Genomic DNA, 13,850 nt, shown 5'->3' with positions numbered 1-13,850 from the left:
CTTTTTTCACTGTTATGTTTTTGTTGGGGATATCATTTATTTTTGCGGGCTTCAGCGTCGTGGACGACGTGTTGTTATTATTTATTTTTTATTTTATTTATTTTTTTATTTTTTTTAAATTTATTTTTTTATACGTCGTAGATTTTCTCTTGTAAGACCGTTTCAGTTTCTGTTGAGGAGCTGAGAAACTGGACTCTTGAGCGTTGTCAATACCAGGCAAAGATACCCAAGTACGGTCTTTTATTTTTCGTCGTCGAGACTTTTTAGATGGAATGTCTGTTTATATTTTGTATTTAAAATAAATGTACGAAAACATGATTATGTTTTATAAATATATATATATATATATATATAAGTCAACTACAAATAATTTCTTATTACCATATTGTAACGCTGTTTGAAAGTAAACGTTTATGCGTGCTAAGTGCTAACTCTGGAGAAAAAAATTTTTTTTGAAAAAAATTCAATTTTTAGATTTTTCCCTTTAATTACACTGTAAGACCTACCTTTGTGCCAAATTTCACGTTTCTACCTATACGGGAAGTGTCTTATAATTTTGATGATCAGTCAGTCAGTCAGTGAGTCAGTAACAAAATTGCAAATTTTGAAATCCTCCCATTTTGAAATGGCCCAATACTAAGGGCTCATTTTCTTACAGCGTCCTTAGCTACTCTAGATTAATCTGTGTTTTAAATTTAAAAAGTTTATCTTAAGAGGAAACAGAGATATATGGGTTAGAAAAACTGGGCGAATTGTTTCGTGTAAAGATATACTGGCATTGCTGTAACTTGGCCTGGCGCACTGTCGTGCGCTCAGATAACGAATGTGGGATACTGGGACGCGGAGTGTCGCCGTGTTACGGTACTATAAAATATAAATAGCTAAATATACGGTATACCGTATACCGTATTTGCGTTTGAAATAGATAAGATGTAAAGGGGACGCTGTGGATCAATTATATGTTATTTTACATGTTCCCCGTTACAGATCCACCCCCGCCGGCCTGATAATTGATAAGCTACAATCGCCAATACGGGAAATTGTATTTTTCCCGTAATATTTTTAAATGATATTGTTTGTCGATAACAATATTTGTAATCATCACATCGTCTCGTCGACGATAAGTAATTTCTTCAAAGTCGAAAAATCAAACTAAAAATCTTGTTGGAAAGGATTTTGTGTTTAATATTTTTAAATACAAAATATAATAATAAGTATTTGAAATACAGAAAAAGTATTTAAATATTTAACAAGTATGTCAATTGGTCTAAATACCTATACTGTACTTATAATATATATTTTTTGTATAATAGTTATCTATAACAATGGTAAATGTATAATTAATAAATAAGTGATCTTTTTTTATCCCATAGGATTATACTAAAGTGTAAGGAATTAGCTGCAGCTGCCAATAAATCAAAATATACATTAATCTATAAAGATGTATAATAATTGTATCGAAATAATTGATATAGATACTTACCAATACCAAATATACTACACGTGCATGTATTCAGAATGTCAATGTGTCATTGTTATAGTTATTGTATTAAAGTTCCAGTGATAAGAAACGGACTACATAATTGAAAATATACTAGCTGACAGTAAGTTGTTATAAAATGTGTCCCTAGATGAATTTATATATCCATTCATTTTTGTTCTATATTAATCAATTTAACTATACAATATTCTAATTGGGGCCATAAATAAGTGAATATTTTCATGACTGCGTATTGCGAGGAATTTCATTCTAAATTAAAAATATGTAAAATAGCAAAAGTTGAAAAAGTTACCTATCATACTATTCACTACCATATTGTGCGTACTGAAAAAACGAATAAAAAAAAATTATTAATACATAAAATGTGTTATATTTAAAAGGAACCACAAAATAATTACTGATAATATTATCATATTTACACAATACGATTTTTCGTCCAATTTCATAAGTCATATAATAATATTATGTCTTAATTTCAAAATCTTTCTTTAGACATAATATATGTGAATATGTCATATATTCATCATTGTAAATTTGTACTAAATTTATTATTTTATTATGTCTGTTTAACATATTTTGGATTTTTATAGGGTGCACCTATTTTCCTATTTATACATGCGCATATTTTATGATTTTTGGTGCATTCAGTTCACAGTCCTTAATAAATTATAATTTATTATTGCTGTATCTTATACAACCTTTATTGTTTTATTAAGTTTTATTTTGAATGTTTGATCAAATATTTATATCATAATATTTAAATAGTTTGTTAATTTCTTTTCTTAAGCTTTTGTTTTGTTTGTGCACCATATTATTTACCTATTTTAAGTTTATTTTCATGTAATATTATAATTTGTAGCGCATATTCAACTAAAGTTTTTTGCAGTCTCTTGAGCACAATAGAATGTTGACGATATTGTTTAAGTAAATCACGGATGAACAGCTATGAATTATGATTATGTGTGTGAATTTGTAGAAAAACGCATTATTTTTAGCTTACTATAAATCTAAGTTTGATTTAAGTACTAAATACTACTGGATTAAATTTAAAACTTTTACACTTTAGAGAATTTGAATTTAAGAATAATATAAGAATTCAACATAAGCATAATATTTTATTCTCATATTGAATTTTTATGATTTTAAAACTGTATTAAACTCGCAGCTCTATAGTTTAATATAATGGCGTATGGGCATTGGGCGCGGGTATATGCTTCCAGTCTCACCTTCGTATTGGATCTTATACTCTTGACGATGGTCGCCGTATCGGAAAAGTCGACAAAGTCGAACAAGATGCCCGCGTGCTTGGCCATCTTGTTGAGTAGCCGGTACGTGCCGCCGTACACGTCGGAGCTGCACAACATGTGGTCGCCGGGCGCCAACAGGTTGACCATGGACGAGATGGCCGCCATGCCGGAGCTATAGACCAGCGCATACTCGGCGTGGTCCAGCGCTATCAGACATTTCTCCAACACCGAACGGATTGGATTGCCGCATCTCGTGTACTCGAAACCCTATAACACACCATACGTAAGTAATAATACTATGCACGTATCGAAAGAAATAAGAATATTATGACGTATTTATAAAATATGTAATTTCAGTGCGTAAAACTGCGTCAAACCCTCTAGATATTTTCAGAGTATACCGGTCCCGCATATATAGAGATGATATTATTATACCTATAAGTAGGTAGGTATTAAAATGTCGAATCTTTGAAACTAAAACTGTTAAATTCTGTACTCAAAAGGACAAAACATTCCGAGATAAATAATAGTATACATATAGCCATAATATTATAAGCATATAGATTCTGAGCTTACGGGGGATTATCAAACTTAAAAGACCTAAAAGAAAATCATACATATCAGCGTGTTGTCGTTTTGTCGAGTATTTCACGTAAAATATTGATTTTTTTTTTTCATGCCTCATTGGAATAGAACGACTAAAATCATTATAATTTTGGACTATTTTATTCTTTTGTTTCTTATCTTTATCCGAAAGTAAATAATATAAAGTATATAAAATCGTGTAAAATGTCAACAACACAACACATAAGCTACCTATCGAATTGGATTAATAATTAATTAATATATTGTTTTATAATTCATGTTGGGTCGGTTATGCACTGACTAAAGTTACTGTTACTATATAATTTATACCTACTGTTAATAACTAAAATCTAAATACAAGACGTCAAGACGTATGTAGAGCGTTTGAGCCGTGGTATTACCAAAATATTATAGGTACCTATACCAACACTCCCAACCTATATATTTTTATTTTTTAATTTTCTGTGTTACAAAAACTTAAGTTTTTGAAATTATAAGCATTAAAATTAATTAATTTCATTATTGTTAAAAATATTGTTTGATAATTTTAAATGTAAAAAACTGTAAAAGTACAAAGTTTTTAATTCAATTATTTCTTAAACCAATAGGCACTAAGACTATATTTGGCAATTTTTTTCTTATTATACAAATACTCGTATATTGTAGATATAATAAGTGTATTTTTTCAACATAGTTTGACGGTATGACGTCCTAAATATAATAGAGGCAGGATTCTTTACTGGGTTATAGAGGTGCAAATTGAACAAACGACAATATTTCAAACTCAGATTCTGATTCTGAAAACATTCCTTCTAATAACGGGAATAGGTACTATGGAAAATTAGTAGAAGGATCTTAGGTTTTTGAAACGTTTTTTTTTTTGTTTTAGAACGTCAAGATAGAGCTACACTTATTCCAATAATTGAAAAAGAAATACTTCCAGGAACAACAATCATGTCAGATGAATGGAAACCCTATAAAGTTTTACCAAATTAAGGTTAGGTAAAATCACTTGACTGTAAACTATTCTGAAAATTTTGTTGACCCGCTAACAGGAGCCAACACCCAGACAATAGAATGCAATTGGTCACATCTTAAAATGAAAATACTTCCTAAAATGCATGGCATTACATCGGAACTTTTACATACCTATAGTCATCTAAATTAAGCATGTTGGAGGTCAGTTATTATTCTTCAACATAATTTTTTTAAATGTTTAGGTCTGTAATTGGAATTTTTTTATAATTGGCTACCTATTTATTTTGTATTTTTTGATATTTAACGAACATTTGTATGATATGACATAAAAAAAATGTGTTTTTACATATAAAAATAGTAAACTATAAAAAATATGTATTTTTAATTTTTTTATTGATCAGTGATGACTCGTTCCGAATTCACAGATCACTCAACCGCGGTAGATCGTAGATAACCTGTTACACGAATGTCCATAGTTTTTTATGTGGGTGCCTACGCCCTACATAGATGTAATATTTAACTTGTTTTCATTAAAAAAATAGAAATATTTCTTTAAAGTACTTATATATAGGTACCTAGTTAATTGTTTATAATATGTTGTATGTCGAATTAAAACAAAAATGTAATCAATAAAAAGTTTTTAATTTTGCTGTTATAGGAATAATAGGTAGGTTATGTTATCGTGTTCTATTGTTTTAAAGTTTTAAACTGTTTGTATCAAAATGTATTAAGTATGCACATGGGCGTCGGGCGAACTTGCGGGGGGTCATGGGGCTTAAAGCCACCCACTTTGCCACTTTGAAAATTCCTGAGAGCGCCACTGAGTTTGCATTATTGGTTATTGTATAAATGTAGGTTGTAGGTATTTATGATAAACAGAAAAGTTTATTTGTATACCTAGTGTGTCTAATTAAATAAGTTCAAGTGTAGAGTTTATTTTTACATCATTGTAAACGAAAAACTATAACTAGAGGAGATGGTATTAACAGATAATATTAATATGGTCTATATCAAGTATTGAAATATATTTCATGATATGTTTTTTGATATTGCTATAACTAAAGTAAATTATACGTACATGTCCCCACCCCCGACCCATTTTCATTTTTCAACATTCAGTGAAATTTTCAAGTTTTTACAGTCACTCGTTTTTTAATTACCTACAACAAAATAAGAAAATCGTTACGTAAGAAATCAAGTGAATATCAAATGTTGTAAAAATATGAATTTCGAACGCTCATAAAAATTTAATTTGAGTTTCTTATAGACATTTTTTTTGATAAAGGTAGATTATCCTATAAGGAATCTTGTATTACATTTTAAAGTCTTAGTTCTAAAAAGAAAAAATTTACGAATTATTAACTCAAAATAATTTGCTAATTTTCGTGATTTTTACATATTTTGTCAATTTTTGAACTTTAAATGCTAATAAAAAAAAAACTGTGACTAAGGATTTTTAAAATTTTTCAAATCTCATTGTAACAATATAATAGGAGCCATGTATTAAATTTTCAACTATTTTTACTCAACAAACAAAGTTTTATTGACATTCATAGAAAAAAAAACTAATAAAATTGGAAACTGAAAATGTCCTTAAACAGTTCAAAACAAATCAAAATATTTTGAATTGAAAACTATTGGGAGCTTTAAAATTTAACCTCCCGTATGCATCAACTTGATTCACTTTCCCATCGAACAAGATACTGTTGAAGAAAATCAAAGCAGTTTTACTGCCCCAAACCGTGATTATAGACACAAAAAAATAAAGGTGGGTAAGTGGATGTCGCTCTGCTGTACAGTAGGTTACTGTGAAAATTGTATTATGTATAGAAAATGCAAATATAAACCCGTGAAAATTTCATGTATCTACGGTTATTTTTTTTAAAGTTACACCAAAAACCAAAATCGATTTTCTCGAAAACAGCTTTTGCGTAAACATTCCTTAATTTTTCTTTTGTTTTTCACGGCGCTTTTGAAAACTATTGGAAATTTCCGGGGAAATTTCAAATTTAGACATCCCGAATGCACCAACTAGATTCACTTTCCCATCAAACAAGATACTGTTGAAGAAAAATGAAAATCGAAGCAGTTTTACTGCCCCAAACCGTGATGACAGACACAAAAATAAAAAATAAAATAAAAAATAAAAATAAAAAAATAAAAACACACATCATTGTAAAATCAATACATTCATCGTTCCACTCAGAATCTAAAATCTATATTCGATAAAAAGTCCGTATTTAATGATAAAATCAATATTTGATAAAACATATTTTTAAAAAAATTTATATTCAATAAATAGTGTATATCAGATATTTTAATTTATATTAAAAAATAAACATAAATTGTTTTATCAAATATAAGTGTTTTTTAAAAAGTTAAGATGATAAAAATCAGTATTTAAAAAATAGTATTAAAAAAAATCTATATTTTATAAAAAATCAATATTAAATATATAGTTGATAAAAATCAGTATATTTGATAAAAAATCGGTATTTATAAAAAAAAACTATTTGATAAAACAATTTATTTTCAAAAAACAAATTTACATTAATATAAATAATAGTCTTTAATAAATAATATATATATTTGATAAAAAAAATAAATTCGTTAAAAAATTAATACTATATATGTAGCATTGTAGCTGATAAAAAATTCAGTATTTAAGAATCAATTTTTAGTTAATTTTTAAGTTCTATTTGATGAAAATAAGTATTTATAAACAATCTATATTTATCAAAACATATATTCAAAAAAATCTAAATTTAGTAAAAAACACTTATATTTGACAAAAAAATTTATATTTATTTTTTAATATAAAATAAAAATATCAAATATACAGTTTTTATTGAATATAGATTATTTTGAATATATGTTTTATCAAATATAGATTTTATCATTAAATACGGATTTTCTTATCAAGTATAGATTTTAGATTCTGAGTGAAACGATGAATGTATTGATTTTACAATGATGAGTGTTTCTTTTTTTTTTTTGTGTCATCACCTTTTAGGAGAGTAGAAGTGCTTGGATTTTCTTCAACAGTACTTTTTCTGATAGGTAAGTGAATCTAGTTCGTACTTTGGGGGGTCAAAAGTAAAATTTTTCCAATTGTTTTCAAAAGCACCGTGAAAAACAAAAGAAAAATTAAGGAAAAACGGGAATTTTTACGCAAAATCTGTTTTCGAGAAAATTGATTTTGGTTTTTAGTGTAACTTTAAAACAAATTACCGTAGATACATGAAATTTTCACTGGTTGTTTATATTTCCATTTTCTATACATGATAAAATTTTCAAAATATTTTGATTTGTTTTGAACTGTTTAGGAACGTTTTCAGTTTCCAATATTATTCGTTTTTTTTTCTATGAATATCAATAAAACTTTATTTGTTGAGTAAAAATACTTGAAAATTTAATACAAGGCTCCTACTATATAGTTACAATGATATTTGAAAAATATTAAAAATCCTTAGTCACAGTTTTTATTTATTAGCATTTAAAGTTCAAAAATTGACAAAATATGGAAAAATCACGAAAATTAGCAAATTATGTTTAGTTAAGAATTCGTAAAAATTTTTCTTTTTAAATCTAAGATTTGAAAATGTAATTAAAGATTCCTCATAATATTGTCTATCTTTATCAAAAAAAAAAATGTCTACAAAAAAATCAAATTAAATTTTTATGAGCGTTTGAAATTCATATTTTTACAACATTTGATATTCACTCGATTTCTTACGTAACGATTTTCTTATTTAATTGTAATTAAAAAACGAATGACTGTAGATATTTTAAAATTTCACTGAATGTTAAAATTTTCATTTTTTATACACCATAAAATTTTGAAAATATTTTGAATTTTTTGAGCTGTTTACGGACATTGTCAGTTTTTATGCAATTTGTTTAGTTTTTTTTTCTATAAATATCAATAAAATGTTGTTTGTTGGGTAAAAAAGAGTGAAAATTTAATGCAAGGTTCCTGATATATTGTTACAATAGCAGTTGAAAAATATTAAAAATACATAGGCACAATTTTTTTTTATAAGCATTTAAAGATCGAATTTTGACAAAATTTATCAAATTTAAGATTCAATAATTATTTTGTAGTTAAAAATGTATAAAATGGTCAACTTTTATATCTAAGGATTAGAAATTTAAAACAAGATTCCACGTAAGTAGTTTATTCTGTTACCAAAAAATCTAAAAACACATAACCACAGTTTATTTTTATACTCATTTTAAGTTCATTTTTAGTTATTTTGTTGCGATTGTATAATATTATTCGTGGGTACATGAAACTTCTAAAGTATACTATTATATATCTATGATAGTATCACGGTTTGATGTTTATGTATAACGCGTTATATGAAATACCTAATGAATATTGTGATATGAATTGGAATTTATTATAGGTACCTAATATAGGTCAATTTTTTTTTAATATACCATAGATAAGTATATAATATGTCTTATACCTATAGACCGACATACCGTCTCCGCTCAGAATCGTTTTCTTATACAATGATATTATATCATTGAATTCAAATTTAATACCATCCATTATACAGTGACCCACTTGTAATCTACTGTACAGCAGAGCGACATCCACTTACTCTCCTTTTTAAAATTAAATAATGATTTTTTTTATCAGATAGATTTTTTATAAATACCAATTTTTATCAAATATACCTTTAAAATTGATTCTATTTTATGAATCTATATAGGTTTTTTTATCAAATAAAAATTATTTTTTTAAATACTGATTTTTATCATATTAATTTTTTTAAATATAAATTAATTTTATCAAACAGATTTTTTTATAAATACTAATTTTTTTTAACGAATCGATATAGATTTTTTTTATCAAATATACATTATTTTTTTAACTGATTTTTTATACACTACATTTAATATTGATTTTTTATCAAATATAGATTTTTATCTATGGAATGGAGCACTAAATATTGGCATTAAAAAAAGTTGAAAAAGTCAATTTCCGACCATGGGTGGGGCTGGAGAAACGTTTCCCCCGCCCCACCTAGGGTTTTTTAATTTTTGTCGGGCGTGTTTTCGAGCAGGAATTCCGGAAGTGGTTGCAGGAATTGGCAGGAATTTAGCACTAAATATTGGCATTGGAAAAAGTTGAAAAATGAAAATGGGTGGGGGTGGGGACATGTACGTGTAAATTATTTTACTATTAGTATTACGGTATAGGTTGCTTTATTTTCTGCCGACAATACTGTATTTATTACAATAATTAATATTTAATTATTATAATAGTGTATTTTAGTGTATATATTTTCTAACATGTTATACAATTATATTATTGTTATTATTTATTATAACTTTTGACTTTTAACTCAATACCACCTTACCGCAGAACAGTGTAAATATATAGGTCCCTATTTTATTTTATGGTATTACGTAGTACTTAACTAGAAGTAGAAGTTTGTATCGCCACTGGAGACTGGACACAAGTACCTATAGGTAGTACAAATATCAGGAATTTGAAAATACAGTCTTTGGGTAGTTTTAAAAAAACAGAATTCAAATTATACTATTAAAGGAAAAATGGAGGTGAACATGACTCCTTAGTGGATTGCGGAATAAAAATCTCCAGACAATATTACTCACAACCACATGAAAATGGTTTGAACAAATATTTTTTAAAAATTTTCGATTTTTATTTTTATAAATTATTTATAGTATTATTCTGTATTATATTATATTATATCAATTTGTTGAATGATATATAGTTTAATATAATATACGTATTTGTAATTAAATATTAATAATGGAATAATTATGGATACTAATTAACGTTTAAAAAATATTTGTTCAACCATTTGCATCGCCGGTTGTCGTTTGCGCATCGATCATTTAAAAGGTCGTACATTATTTGCGCATCAATATTATTTAACAATAGAACTGAAAGCCCAAGTCGTTTTCCAACTTTAATCTTAAAATTCAATTTTCAAATTTTGTATGTGTTTTTCTGTTTTAAAATATATATGTACCGTAATAATATCATGTAAGCAATTCTAACTACAGACAACATACATATAGAAAACGAAGGAAGGTTATACTAGTGTTGTCGAAATCATATGATGGAGCTATTTAAACCTTCAGATATTGTCCAAGATATTTTTATCAACTGTACACGATCCATATTTATAAAAACGGGTTATACTTACCCATAGCTTATTATTTTTTAACCGGAAATACAACAATTGATTAGGTATATTGAAATGTGGCAATCTTTAATCAATTTATGTAATTCGAATAACTTAGTATTGAAAGAGTGCACATTTAGTAATTCAGCATTGTTTTTCACTATGTAATATATATGGTTGCCGATTCCATCTAGGCTTAATCAAGATTTTCCATCCCTAAGAAATGAATATAAAGCTAATACTGAAGTCGGAAAATTGATTAAATACTTCTTTGGTCTATCTTTTATTTCCCCTGAAGAAGTTTCTGATGTGTTTTGCGAGCTGATCAAAATCACACCAAATAGCGACGTACCTATTACATTTTAGTGATTATACATTTGACAATTATATTCAATAAAATTGTTTATTTCCACTTGAGATGTGGGCAGAAATTCCATCAACTTTACCTAAAACTATTAATGGACCTGAGGCATTTCATTCGCATTATAATGCACAATTTTACATTACTCGTCCTTGAATTTGGAAAGTATGACATTTTTATAAATTATTAATTTAGTAAATTTAATATATTTTGTTTTATATATTATACTTAGGTAATAGAAACGTTGAAAGAAATACAGACAGCGACGTAGGTATGTTAAAATTAAAAATATTTCTGATGGTATCTATCATTTATAACGGGCTCCTGAACGTCAAAAACTTGAATATATTCAAAAACATTGGCTAAAGTATACCGCCGGTGAAATAAGCAGGTTTCATTTTGTAAAAATAATGGGACATTACAATACACCAAGTATTGATTTATAATATTATTTTAACTTTTTTTGCTTTATTAATTTGGACTATGTTATGTATATTTGTATTTTATCTATCAAATAACTGGAATGTGCCTAATTCAACTTAGTACAATTTATTTTTGCTCAAACGATATGTATATTTGTATTATAATTTATATATAACTATGACTGTAATATTCCTAATTGAACTGAACACAATTTATTTCAATTAATTTTTACTCAAACTACCTATATGTTGTATGTATAATTTTTACTATAACTATGACCATGTAATGTGCCTAATTGAACTGAGTGTTACATTTTTTACTACAAAATAATTTGCAAATTATTGATTTTTTGATAAATTTTGTCAACATTTGAACTTTAAATGCTCATTGAACAAAAACTTGTGGCTATGTATATTAAATTATTCATTATATAAATAATATTGTATGTGTGTACAATTATTTTTATACCTTTCTATTGTTCAGAATTTTGATGCGCATGTGATGTATGATAATTTGGTGCAGGTAAACAGACGATGCGCAAACGATGTACTATATTTTAGCACAGGTAAACAGACGATGCGCAAATGATATACGGCCATTTGCATATAGTTGTGACTTGTGAGTAGTCTGGGGATTTTTTTTCCCGGAGATTTTTATTCCGGTTACCCTGCTTAGTGCATCACTGATTGTAAATAACTATAAATATTTAAGTAGGTACCTCGTACCTATACCTATAAGAGGGACTATAAAATCCAGCCATCCAGGAAAGTTATATTGAGGAATGACAAAAACGGGAAAGTAAAATATAGGTAAATAATATGAGGGAAAATTTAAGAACAATAATTCGTAGTAAAATAACAATCAGGAAAATATTACAAGGGTAAAACTTTACCGGGAAATAATAAATCGTTAAATTAGTTCATAGGAATTTAAATCCCTGGAAAATAAAATACGGGAAAATAGGTGTTATAAAATCAGAAAAATATATTAACTGGAAAATAATACACTGGAAAATTCTACATAGGAAAGTATTATTCTTTAATATTACTTTCCCGTGTAAATACCTATTTAATAATATTTAAATTTCCGTCGTTTATTTTATTATTTTCCTGATTTATATTTACATCAATTTTCAATTTCTAAAAATAATTTTCCTCTAAAATATACTTTCCCGAATTTCTTTTTACTATGAAGTGATTTCTAGTGGATCTAAGTTCCCATCACAAAAGCATTCATCATGAAAAATTTCCCGAAAATTACGCGCTATCAAAAAGATCTTGCAGATCTTTATTCGATTTGATCCATTTTACAATTGTTATTTAGTAGGTATTTTCGTAACCAGCTATATAATCGTATCCAGATCATTATCAAATATTTGTTTTTCACAAAAACACAGTACCTACCTAATGAATAATCGCTAATTCTATATACATAAAAATATGTAAACCATAATAATAATAATATAGTATATACCATATATTATAACAATATATATGCCTACCTAATAAATGAACGATAAGAACCTACAACGTATCTAAACAATATGTTTTCCCGTCAAAGTAAATTATAATTATTTATAGTAAGGTAACACAATATTTTACTTCGATTACTCCCGGCGATCTCGAATTGAATATCGTGCTCATTGTAATCGGTGGAACGACATCGTTGTAGGTCCACTCTGCGGGGTTGTGCCCGGCGTGTACGAGTTTGGTCCCGAAATTCGGATCTTTTACGTTATTTTTCGTCACGGACCCGTTGTCGCACATTTCTTTTTTTTCGGCAAACTTAGAACGAAGATCTCGAAAACTATACCTATTAACTTACCTGCTATTTATTAACGACCTTCGCGAATACACACCACTGATCTGTACGATATAAACTACGATTGTTTCGTGTGCGTTGACGGACTTGAAATGATCTATGACACGCATCGATGGCTCGTGACAAATTACAACATAACTCCGTGTACAATATTATCATTATCTAGTAGGCACACAATGCGCATAATAATATCGACTAATTTCGTTACAATTAATCGGACGATGTAATTATTATATGAACTCATTCGATCGATTGGTGACCGTCCCGCAGTGTTTGGAAGCTATTAACATCATAAGCTATATATACGGCTTTAGAATATCTAAAGCCGTGGCTATATACAATCGAACAATTATTATAATCTATTATTTATGCACACATAATATATTATACTAAACAATATAATTTATTGTAGATTTGCTAGCCTTTCATGTATGTACGATGTACCTATGTATTATGTCCATCGAACAATTGTCTAGAATTCTAGATTATTATGGTTATTAATTATTATTATTATTATTATTTTTATTAGACTACCCGAAAATGACTGGCCCTAATCTCATTTTAATTTGGTCATGTTTCATAAGCAGTAACACAAATTGTAATAGTTCACTGTAGGTAGATAAAAGTTTGTAACAAATACTATAGATTAGTATCTATAGTAGTTGATCTATAGTATTTGTTTGTAATTAACAATCATAATATACTATATTTTATTTAAAAATAATATCTCAACCTACTTATATTTATAACTAATGGCATGAGTG

General features: G+C 27.4%; 1 protein-coding gene across 2 annotated transcripts in view; it reads right to left on the bottom strand.

The window, feature by feature from the left end:
- The window catches only part of LOC100159197 (cystathionine gamma-lyase), a 19,948-nt gene extending 6,731 nt beyond the window's left edge, over positions 1-13,217 (bottom strand). For both annotated transcript variants that reach the window (NM_001163228.1, NM_001163229.1), the window contains 2 exon segments: positions 2,728-3,015; positions 12,867-13,217. In NM_001163228.1, coding sequence (NP_001156700.1) covers positions 2,728-3,015; positions 12,867-13,031 — 453 coding nt within the window. In that variant the 5' untranslated portion in view covers positions 13,032-13,217.
- Between the last annotated feature and the right edge of the window lie 633 nt (positions 13,218-13,850).

This window comes from Acyrthosiphon pisum, chromosome A2 (genome assembly GCF_005508785.2).
Source record: "Acyrthosiphon pisum isolate AL4f chromosome A2, pea_aphid_22Mar2018_4r6ur, whole genome shotgun sequence".
NCBI lineage: Eukaryota > Metazoa > Arthropoda > Insecta > Hemiptera > Aphididae > Acyrthosiphon > Acyrthosiphon pisum.
This window is presented reverse-complemented; position numbering and strand designations above follow the sequence as displayed.